Source organism: Ostrea edulis, chromosome 9 (assembly GCF_947568905.1).
Source record: "Ostrea edulis chromosome 9, xbOstEdul1.1, whole genome shotgun sequence".
Lineage (NCBI taxonomy): Eukaryota > Metazoa > Mollusca > Bivalvia > Ostreida > Ostreidae > Ostrea > Ostrea edulis.
In genome coordinates this window covers 35289425-35301464 of record NC_079172.1, presented here as the reverse complement: position 1 = coordinate 35301464, position 12040 = coordinate 35289425, and the positions used below count along the sequence as shown (strand labels likewise).

The window sequence follows — 12040 nt, the reverse complement described above, 5'->3', positions numbered from 1 at the left end:
ACGTCATCACTTGATAATTTTCACGATTGAAATGCAGATGCAAACATTTGAATCTGTTAATAATTATTTTAAAAAAAAAATTAAATTAAAAAAAAAGGAATCACAACAATTTCTCTTATTCGAAAGTATTTTTTTTTTAATCGACGGTCGTTTAACTGGTACTCAAAAGAGAACTAGTAAATTGGAAAATGAAACAAGGAAAACATTCACAATGACCAACACTCATCAGTTTTTGAGCGCAAAATTGACAGGATTGATTGGTAATAATGTTAACTAACAACATTTTCCAGTAATGTAATAATCAGAATGTTGCGATAAGAGTTCAAGTAAGGTAAATGCCCATTAGTCGGTCATTAAACAAAAAGTACGCCCCTTTTGAACTTTCACTTCATCAGTTTTAACAGGTTTAATTGCAATCTCTATGTTTAGCTATTAGTATATAGCTTTATCAACCTGTATAGCTCTATAAAGCTATATGAAATAGCTTGATTTAGCTACTTGAAACCTTTTATCAAATTAATTTCTAAATGCATAAAAATTGAATTTCACTGATTGAAAAAAATCTCATCCTTGTTCTCCATACAATACATTGCAAGCAAAAAATACTTCTTAAACTATGTTCCTTTGGAAGAATTATCAGATCTTTAGAATCATTAAGTTGTTAAGCAATAGTTATCCATCTCCAGCATAGAATAAAAGGCAATGAGGATTAACAGAATAATGTATTGGCAATCAGATTCCATATTGTAAAGTCATCATACTTATCTATGCTTCAATGCATACAAGGTAGTGGACAGTTCACAACACAAAAGAAATGAAAATTCTTAAAAAGATACATTACTGCTATGAAGATGTGAAACAGGGTTGGTTAGTACGGATTGTCACAAGCAAAACACCAAACTCCAGGCTTAGGTTCATCCATTTATTTATCGATGTAAGATGCTAGCTGATATATACACTTAAAATGTATGTTTCGACCCCATAACAAATAAAACATACATAAATATCATTTCATAATAATACATTATATCATGCATAAATTATCAGTCACAATGAAATGATTTGACATTAAGAGCTTTATCCCTTAATCTAGATAATCTATACATTATGCTTAGTAAGCATACTTGTAATACATCTCACAATATTTCATTATGAGTACTATGAAGCAAATAAAGGTCACAATATATATAATAGGCAATATATTCCATTACCTCTCTATGGGGCAGAGCCCAGTGCATATACTAGCTTATAATTGATTTAATATCAACAGGATGTTCCAGAAATGAATTCTGTCACTAAAAATACATAATCTTAGGACCATTATTTGTTTTATCAGTATAAACTTTAAAACCACTTATTCCAAATTTACTTTTATTTGATAATTTAAACTCGCACCCTTCTTTTAAAGAGAAATAATTATATACAGACATGTTAATAAAGAAGTTAATACTTACTGTCCAGTCCGTATAAGGTCTAAAATATTTTAAACATGTCTTGTCAGCAAACTAAATCTTTTTTGTCAACTTGCTACCTCAAAATCTCTGGTAAAATTACCTGAATAAAACTCAGTTACAAGAACCAATGAAAGTTCAATACAAGCCCTTTAAAACTTGACCACATGACCACAAACTTTTATGGGGTGGATCTATAAGTTAAAACATGAACATTTTGCATTATAGTTTTTATTATTATTAAGATAAAAACATACTACTACAGATGCACTCTAATAATAACTGTGTTATGGTTAGTTGAAAGTGTAAATGTCAAAAATTTATATTGCGTGACTGTTTGGCTATGCCATTGCACCCAAGAAATTTAATTCAATTCAATCTAAACTAGCTTAATCGAGATATTTCAAATAATGGGTAGAGCACCTGCATGACTGGAGGTTCAGGGAGCCCAGTCTGGTCCATTGCATTTTCTCCCTTCCTGATACATTTGATGCTGTGACCAGCCCCTGGAACAGACTTGGAGGGTGAAGACAAGTTTATGAGGGAGGAATGTAGTAGTTAGGGCTCTGTTGATCATGGATATTGCCCTGAAGAGTTCAAGGGTTAGAGCTCGTAACTATTAATCCAAAGGTCCTGGATTCAGTTCCCAGTCCAGCGCAAACATATGTCTTACTACATTTAGAGTTGTTGATCTCCCTTTGACTGGCAGGGTCTTACTACATTTAGAGTTGTTGATCTCCCTTTGACTGGCAGGGTCTTACTACATTTAGAGTTGTTGATCTCCCTTTGACTTGCAGGGTCTTACTACATTTAGAGTTGTTGATCTCCCTTTGACTTGCAGGGTCTTACTACATTTAGAGTTGTTGATCTCCCTTTGACTTGCAGGTTGTCCTGTCAGGGGTGGAAATATATGGGTTGTGTGTCATTGAAATCAAAGACAATTTAAAGAGAAATATACATGTAGTACTTTGCGCTATACAGACTGTGGATTCACCTTTTTTAGTAGTTAGGTCTATAGAGATCATGCATATTGTCCTAGATAGCTCAGTGGGTAGAGCACCTGTCAGACTAGAGATCCAGGGGGCCCAGGTTTGAATCTCAGTCTGGCCCATTGAATTTTCTCCCTTCCTGTTACACTTTCTTATTTAGAGCGAGACGTGAATGGTGACGTGCTTTGGACATGGTCATTCCCCTCAGTGAGTGATACAGACAGAGAATTCTTCACACAGAGATCACACCTCAGTACCCCAGACACCACAGTACCTTTTTTGTACAGTCAGAGAGATCGTAGCTGGTACTACATTCTGAGTAGTGTGGTGGATGACACTGACCAATTACACAAAGTAAGAAGGGGACAGGGCCTGAGATACCAGATGTCTCAGGTTCAAACCCCAGCAAAGGCTTATCACTGTCTTATTGTTTACACTGTAATTTACTGCAAGATCCTTTTGTTTTCATATGCATATGTATCTCAGATCCAAGCCTACTTTCCTGAAGTCAGAGATGATGATTGGAATGCTGTATACTGCAAACATAATATCTCTGTTTTATTTCTGCCCAAAATCTGTTTAGGGTGCATGATTTAGAAAGATTAAATCATGTTCTTCAAAGTGCTTACAGTTTTTCAAATCAAAAATAAGCATTCATAAAAGGAAGATTATGGCAGACTATAAAGTATATGCCTCATCTACAAGATCAGATTTAATGCAAGAAATGGTGTGAAACTGGTTGAAAATATTATGATCATGGATATATGACAGAGCAAATTTGGATTTTAAATCTTGCAAATTTTAAGGGCCAGATTAGGCCCTTATTGTAGAATAAATCTTCAGCTTGATTCAGAAAGAGATAATTTTCAAAATGATCATAATTTAAAATTTGGGGGGGGGGGGGGGGGGGGGGGTGTTCAGGTACGTGTAATTTTGCCAAGATTAATTTTACAATCAAGCAATAATGCTTAATTGAGTAAATGATAAGCCACATTCTCTTTCTTCATGGGTAATGGCAGCTTTAGAATCAAATAATTAATGCACATAAGCACCTTTCTTTATCAAACACAACATACAAATTAAAATAAAATTTTACAATCAATTACTTTTACAATTTGAAACAAAGCCTGACATTAATTATCTTCACATATGTATACAAATCAGTTTGAGAACATACTAGATTTTTCATTTTTAAATTTTATTTCTGATTGAATAAATTCCACTTTGAATGTTTTAATTTTAGGGCTAGTTTTTCTAACTGACAGAATTCAGATTTCCGCTCAGTGCTCAAGCTGGGCTTCGTCATTTTCGCCAATGGCGAATCTTTTTCAAAAATGGCGAAAAAAAATTGAAAGTGGCGAAAATCCCTTTTTGCAATAAATTGTATTTTTAATCCTTTGTCAGTGACACATTATCGCCTGTTTGTTTATGCAGTCAAAATCTGTTCATTTAGTCAACGCGTGCGACCGGAAATCTCGCGTCGCTCCAGTGCACACAGAGCTGGTCACAGCCTCAGGTAAAAAGTCGGCGATTATGTAATAAAGTACATCGGACAGCTGTTTACCCTGCTGTGGTCAATTGTTTAACATTTAAAGTCGTATTCATTATCGTGTTATCATCTCCACATTAATGTCAATTCTTAACCAGAGAACCGACCGGTAATTAAATTGGCCGTATTATTGTGTATAATGTATATATGAATACATCAATTGTTTGTTTTTGCGGCTAAACTTGTTGATTACAAGATTTTGATTTTGATGTGTTTGATTTTAGTTCGAATATTGCATTAACAATGCGGTCGGTCACCATTGATATGGACATAGCAATTTTAATAAATAATTTTCTTTGAAGTTCGGTGCGCAACAGTATAAAAATGCTAATCTCATAAGACTATGCACCCCATTCTATTTTGACACTAAACTTGTAGCTTCTGACCCTAGTCAGTCTAAAATTTAAAAAAAATATCTGTTTGGCTTTACAGTCAACCCCACTTGCTCAAACATCTGATTCTGTCCAAATTGCAAAATCTTCCATACAAAAACGGAAATTTAATAGGGAATGGTTGAGATACCACTCTAAATTGGGCTTGATGTTTTGTGACATCTGCATTTCGGGCAATGTACACAATGTTTTCACTGAGGGGTGTAGCATCATGAAGTTTATATTTATATGATTTATTATCTGAATTTTGATTTCCATAATAGAATTTATCAAACAAATCAACTTCTTATTATTTCAGAAAGAAATGTTTAGGTATGGTAGCTGGATATGACTAAGTAATGTAACTGATTCAAAATGCTAAAATAAGTGTAATGAATAAAATAATATGATGGAAATAATTGTAAAGCATGCGATTATTTGTGCCGCGCCACTCCCCGAAAAAGTGGCGAAAGGGAATTCTGGTCCAGTGGGAGCACTGTTTCCGCTTTGTTTTAATTTTAGGGCTAGTTTTTCTAACTGACTGAATTAGGGTGATTATGATCACACATCGTCTTTTCCATTTAGGCCAAGTAAAATTAATTAGTAGATTATCATTCCCGCCCGCCCCTCGAAAATTGCCCCGCCCAGATTTTTTTAATTTTTTAAAATTACGATTTCCGGATATTTTTATGTCCGGTCCAGTATCGTAAACGTACTTTGTTTCACTTTGCCTTTTAGAAACCCAAATACACATGTAATTATGATTTATAAAGCCTCTCAATGAGAGAAGGCATTTTCGAGGTCAAGAATACCATGGCAAAAAATAAAAGATAAAATCCTCCCACCCGCCCCATTTATTGTGAAGTTTGAATGAAAATCTACTAATTAATTTTACTTGGCCTTATAGATACATTTAGATTAAGCTTCCCAAAATTCACTCTATATCACATTGAACTATCCTTCACAGGTATACATGTATTACAATGTATATCATTTTATACAATTTCTTGACTTAATTTTCTCTTCTTTTTTTTTTAGGTCACACATGTTTCCATTGTTCTAGTCACCAAAGATTTCAACCCAGAAAAGTACGAGATTCTCTGTCGGGTGCTGCTGAAGAAGTATCGGAAATCAGGAAATCCTGCACTGTTACTGGAGAACTACCTCAATGTCATCACCAGAGGGAGCTGTTCTACGGAGGAAAATGGACGATTTTCTGTTCAAGACTACGACATCAAACGATCATATGCCAAAAGTAAACTTAAAGGTAACAACATTTGATGCATGAAGACTAGCACACAATTAGAGAATTTTAAAATTCTGTTTGAGAGCTGTTGAACATTTTAATGTATGAAATTTTCTTACTACATAAAACTTGAAAAAGAACAAAATCTCTTTGCGTATTGCTATGCCCTAAAACATGGTTATATTTAACTGTGACAGATTTGACTGTTACCATGGTGAATGACCTTGAACTTAGTCATGCAACATTGACCTCAATTTTTCAAATCCCAAGTATAAACATTTCTAACTTGTATACACTGTATATAGTTCATAAGCAATGAAGTTTAAAGGCACATGGACACAATTTGAGCTGAAAATTTTAAAATCTTATTTTTGACATTTCCATTGCTTACTGTTTAGTATTTCTAATGGTCAACCAAAATTTGAGTATCATTTGTTGAGTTACAAGTGCGATACAACATTCACAATTCTTTGTTATGTAAATAAGGTTTGTGCCATGTTTTTATTTACATACAGATTGCTTGATAGAAAATAGCATGTTTAAAACAAAATGAGAAGTGCCAAACACTACAAACTATTAAATCATGTTCAGAATTAACTTGTAAATTGAAAAAAATCTGCTTTAAACAAAACTTTTACTAGTATATTTAACCCATTGTAAACAAAAACATGGCACAAGCCTTGTTTACTTAATAAAGAATTGTGAGCTCTGTATCACCCATGTACCTGGGCAACTGACATTCAAATTTTTGCTGACCATTAGAAATACCTTTGTAAAGCATTCTAAACATTAAAAATGGAAAAATAAAATTTGAAAATTTTCAGCTCAAATCGTGTTCATGCTCCTTTAAAGCTGCAGACAGACAGAATTCCATACAGACCAAAAACAATACACCTTCCCAATCTTCAATCTCAGGGGCATAACAAGAGATTGCTTGAAAGGTTTGTTAGAGTCAACAAGATGTGCTTGTGAAACACTATTTTCTTTTAGGATGGACTCCTCCTAGGCACCTGATCGCACCCCTGGTGTGTCCAGGGGACCGTGTTTGCCCAACTCTCTATTTTGTATTGCTTATAGGAGTTATGAGATTGATCACTGTTCGTTATGTTCACCTTACACATTTAATTGTGACAAATTTCACTTCTGACCTTGATAGATGGTGATGACTTTTATCAGTCACAAAGGTTTGACCTTGACCTTTCTAATTGCCATGTAAGAATTTTATAAGAATCGTCTGTCTTGTTCAGTTCAAATGTTATGACCAAGTTAAAGTTGTGAATAGACAAATACACAGACCAGACGCAATGTGTTCCTGATCTTTGATATTGTGATATTCGGGGAGGGGGCAGAAAAAGGTAAGCTAGGCAAATGTAGGCTTCCTATTATAATGTTGAATTTCTATAATCTAAGTTTGACCTTGAGGCCCTAGGGTCACAAAACAGAATTGGACTTACACTAACTGGACAATGTCTTAAGGAATTTTTAAGGTGAAACTAAATTAGTAAAATGTTTCATGATCTGTGGCAATGTCTTAAGAAATCTGTAAGTTCAAACTATAATTAGATATTTCATGATCTGTGAGCAATGTCATAGGGAAACTGTCAATGAAAACTATTGAAGATATTTCACAATCTGTGGGTGATGTCTTTGAGAATCACCAACATTCATTTATATCATATAGTACAATAAAATATTGTTAATATTGATATTTCACCTCAGTTCATCTCTATGGATATTTTGATGCACATTTATAAAATTCTTTTTTGATGTAAGACACCTTGCTGTTCCTGTATATGATTGTTTTGTTGGACAGATTTCATTTTGACTTACGGGATGGAGTCCGTTATTGTGTACACGGCTTTGATTTTGAAAAAGAGGCTGGTGGTGTACTGTCCCGAGAATCAGGTCCAGCAGCTGATGTCCATCGTCAGGTACAGGGTCACATTATGCTGACCAATCATTCAACCAATGAATCAATTATACATTTGTTAGGTACAGGGATTTATACTGACCAATCAACTAACCAATGAACCAGTCACTATAGTAACCAATGGTTACACTTAGGGCTTTATATTGGCCAATCAGCTAACCAATGGACCAGTTAACCAATCAATGACACCTGCAGTTGGTCTGCAATCAATCATTCAACTTCAATTAACACTCATCAAAATTTAACCCACCATTAATATCATTCAACATCAATCAGTGAATTTTATCGATCAATCAATAACTCTATATGATTCTATAGGGGTTTACATAGCTGGTAATATTTCCGTCATAAGAAGTAAGTTTTTTTTTAAAATTCTGTCAGTCAATCAGTTGGTCATTCGCTACAGGTCCCTCCCAGCCCTGGTGTGGCACAGACAGAACTGGGACATAGCCTTTCCTGTGATAGAGATGGATGATGTCGATTTAACCATGCTTAAGGAGACCAGTAACTATGTAGCAGGTGTCACCGATGCAGCTGTGGAAGGGAGGTAACTCAGTAGGACTGTCCAACAATTACTCTAAGATATAACATTCAGTTCCTCTGTGGAAAAGAGTCATCTAATTCCATGAAATTAGTTTTCCAATGGAAAATTAACCCTAGTATGTATTTTTCATCTTAAAAACCACTAAATTAAACATCACTATTGCAACAAATTTTAATGCAGATATATTTTTGTTATATCAGATCATCAGTCCAAGGATCTACCTAGTTGTTCTGATGTTACCTCTCTCCCCCCCCTCTCTCTCTCTCTCTCTCTCTCTCTCTCTCTCTCTCTCTCTCTCTCTCAATGTATATGTATCTCCTATTTTTTCCGTAGAAGCTTTTGGAACATTTTAACATACTCTAAGCATCCATACATTGTGTATTTTGATTTATGATCTTATCACTGCCCCAAGGGTTAAGTTTGGGTCACAATAAGGTCCTTTTTTAGTTAAAAGCAAGACAACTCTGGTAAGCAAGAAGCCCAGGGGCCCCACACATACCATAAAAGTACACATTTTCATGAGGCAAACTTTTCAGGATTTGGAGAACCAGGCATGCTCATTGGGACCTACCTGTGTGGTTATTGAGATGTTATTTTTTATTTTACTTCAAATTTTTTTAATTCTCAATGGAGGATATGAATTTAAGGGTGTGTCCATATTACTTAAACATCAAAGATGGAATGGTTAAACTTCACAAAACTGGATAAATCCATAGCAGTGTATGTGTACTGGGATACCATTGCTGCCTTTGTTGAAATTTTAATTTTTTCCTTCCTAAATAGATGTCAACATAGAATATCAATATGATGAATTACTCAGTCATTGAAATGTATCAGAACAGCAAAATGTACATAACCATTGTATAAAACGAAAGATAGATCAATTTATTCAATCTTATTTTTGTTTATTTTGCAGAACAGATTTGTACGATGTTTTTGTTAACACCTCAACAGGACAGATTTCTATAGCACCAGAGGCCAAAGGTAGATATTCTCAGGAAGTAAGACAACATGTATTTTGTAGATCTTCTTAGAGAGTATACATGTATTCCTTTGGTTGGGTGGAGAGCTACAAGTTTGCTTGTTTGCAGTTCGGAGATCTCCAGTAGCTTTCTATTGTCTACTTTTCAAATAGCAATTACAGACTGGAGACATACTGGTGATATCCTGGACCAGTTGTGGAGACGGGAAACGAATAGACCCTAAGACGACATGTATTTTGTAGATCTTTAGAGAGTAAGACAAAATGTATTCTGATATTGTTGTTAGACCCTCTAAGGGGGGTTACTCTACATTCTACCATGGTTTTTGCAAAAATCAAAGAATTCTGCAGTCATTATTCTACGATAATATACTTTCATACATATTAACTGATTATGAGAAAATTGATACCCATACACATGTCGCTTACACTTCGAGTTTTGCTAATACAACAATAAATTGGATAAGTGATAATTCATTTTTAAAATCATAAAAATCGATCAATATATGTGGTATAACAAATTCATAAATGACTGAAGAACATTAATTTTGTCATTCAGTATATATCAATCATCTGCATTCTAAGTGTGATACACATGTAAACATGGTGATGCAGCTAAGTTTTTAATGAACTGTATTAAAATCAGTTGATATAATCCATTAACACTCCAAACTAAATACTTGAATTATCTTTTAGAAATAGCTTTAGAATAGGATACCTCTACCATCTCACCTTTTTCGTCAACAAAAAACAATGTAGGCCGTTTTGGAAACTGCCACGACGTCATAGTGACCTAATTCGTAGCTATATAGAAAATGATCAGCTGTATATTTCTGAGCCATAGTAGAATAGAAATAAAGATCTTGTTTTCGTGTATGTTGCAGAATAACCTCCTTTATATTCCTTAGTTAATATGACTTGTCAAGTAGCCTTTGCTTGTTACTTGATAAAGGCAGTGAAAACAGGACAGTGATGTGAATTGTAAAAATGTAATTTATTTTGAAAATGATGAAGTTATATAACAGAATAGCTAGTGGGGGTCAGAATGAGTAAAAAACAACAAGAGGTACTGTGAGCAATGCTCACTAAGAATACCCCCCGCTTACCCCAATCTCCCAAAGGGTGTTCCATGCGATGAAAAAAGCTGTTAAAGAATTTAAATGGAAACTATATTGCTACTTCGATGTCCAGTGTGCTTGACCTTTGACCTTTTGACCCCAAAATCAATAGGGAACATCTTCATCCCATGGGTAGTCCATATATATGATATGGTGATGGTAGGTGGAAAGGATAATGCTTTAGAGCCCGGAAACCATATTGCTACTTCGATGTCCAGTGCGCTTGACCTTTGACCTTTTGACCCCAAAACCAATAGGGAACATCTTCATCCCATGGGTAGTCCATATATATGATATGGTGATGGTAGGTGGAAAGGATAATGCTTTAGAGCCCGGAAACCATTGCGTCTACAGATGGACGGACAGACGGACAACCCTATTCCAGTATATCCCCCCCCCCCCCCCCCCCCCCCCACAACTTGTTGCGGGGGGTATAAAAATACAAGAACATTGTATCACATAGGTATGATTGCCTCCTTGGTCTCAAAATGTATTTTGAAATATAAAAGCCTTGCCTATTATATTTCAAAACAACATTTCTCAACCTCAAAAGATACACGAAAATACGATCATTTCATCTTAAATCACCCTCTCCGTCCATCTGTCTATATCTGTAGGCATTAGATTATTAGGACATTGTTCATGTTCTTCCTAACCTAACTGCAATTGAGTACAAACCAAATTTTGTGAGCAATTGTTATGCATTGTAAGTATCATTGACTTGTATAAAGGCTGGATCAAAAGTTCTTTGGTATAAAGGCTCATGTTTACTCAGTTTTGGATGTGCCCCACAGGAAGTATTAAGTGAGGTCTAGGTGTGCCCCATGGGAGGTATTAAGAGGTCTAGGTTTACCTTTGAGATGTATTGAGAGGACTCTAGGTGTACCCCATGGGAAGTATTAGGGGAGGTCTAGGTGTGCCCCATGGGAGTTATTAGGGGAGGGTTCTAGGTGTACCCCATGGGAGGTATTAGGAGAAATCTTTGTGTGCCCCATGAGAGGTATTTGGGGAGGTCTAGGTGTGCCCCATGGGAGTTATCAGGAGAGCTCTTTGTGTGCCCCATGGGAAGTATTAGAAGAGGTCTTTTTGTGCCCCATGGGAATTATTAGGAGAGGTCTAAGTGTGCCCCATGGGATGTATTAGGAGAGATGTAGGTGTGCTCCAAGGGAGGTATTAGGAGAGCTCTTTCTGTACCCCATGGGAGGTACTAGGAGAGATCTAGGTGTGCCCCATGGGCGGTATTAGGTGAGGTCTATGTTTGCCCCATGGGAGGCATTAAGATATGTCTCGGTGTGCCCCACAGGAGGCATTAGGAGCACTTTAGGTGTGCATACATGATATTCATCTACAGTAGAAAAACATTTGATTGACCTTCGTATCCTAGTACCATTTTAATCTCCCTTATACATCAGATGTATATCGTATCATTTAAGAATCATTAGCAATGGGTAAGCTGCACAAGGACATAGCTAAACACATGGTGCAGTGTGCTGAAACAGAAGAAATGACTGAGGAACAGCTTATCAAAGTAAGTTCTCATCAAATATTTCACCTTATTTCAGAGCAATCTGCTCCCTTGTCAAGACTTTTGATTGAATAAAAAACTTATTTCTTTGTCAGTAGTCAAGATACATTATAATTTGTATAGTAGTATGAAGGATTTTTTTTGGGAGGTGGGGGGTTGAGACTTCTTTAAATCACAAAAGTCAAGACAAGGGGATATGTTGAAGTACTGTCTATATACTGCACATTAGTCAGAAAAAGATTTCACCTAATGTTAATTTCAGGCATCTGAATGATATTTTTGGCTAATACATTAAAAAATGATTTAAATTCCTCAAACTCTTATTGCACCAATTA

At 35.5% G+C, this 12040-nt stretch overlaps 1 protein-coding gene across 1 annotated transcript in view; it reads left to right on the top strand.

Moving 5' to 3' along the window:
- Positions 1–127: 127 nt before the first annotated feature.
- LOC125659144 (putative DENN domain-containing protein 10 B) overlaps positions 128–12040 on the top strand; it is a 13675-nt gene continuing 1762 nt past the window's right edge. Inside the window, exons 1-7 of the mRNA XM_048890704.2 lie at positions 128–260; positions 2601–2794; positions 5399–5627; positions 7420–7537; positions 7943–8083; positions 8997–9064; positions 11614–11708. Coding sequence (XP_048746661.2) covers positions 212–260; positions 2601–2794; positions 5399–5627; positions 7420–7537; positions 7943–8083; positions 8997–9064; positions 11614–11708 — 894 coding nt within the window. The 5' untranslated portion in view covers positions 128–211. The remainder of the gene's footprint in view (positions 261–2600; positions 2795–5398; positions 5628–7419; positions 7538–7942; positions 8084–8996; positions 9065–11613; positions 11709–12040) is intronic.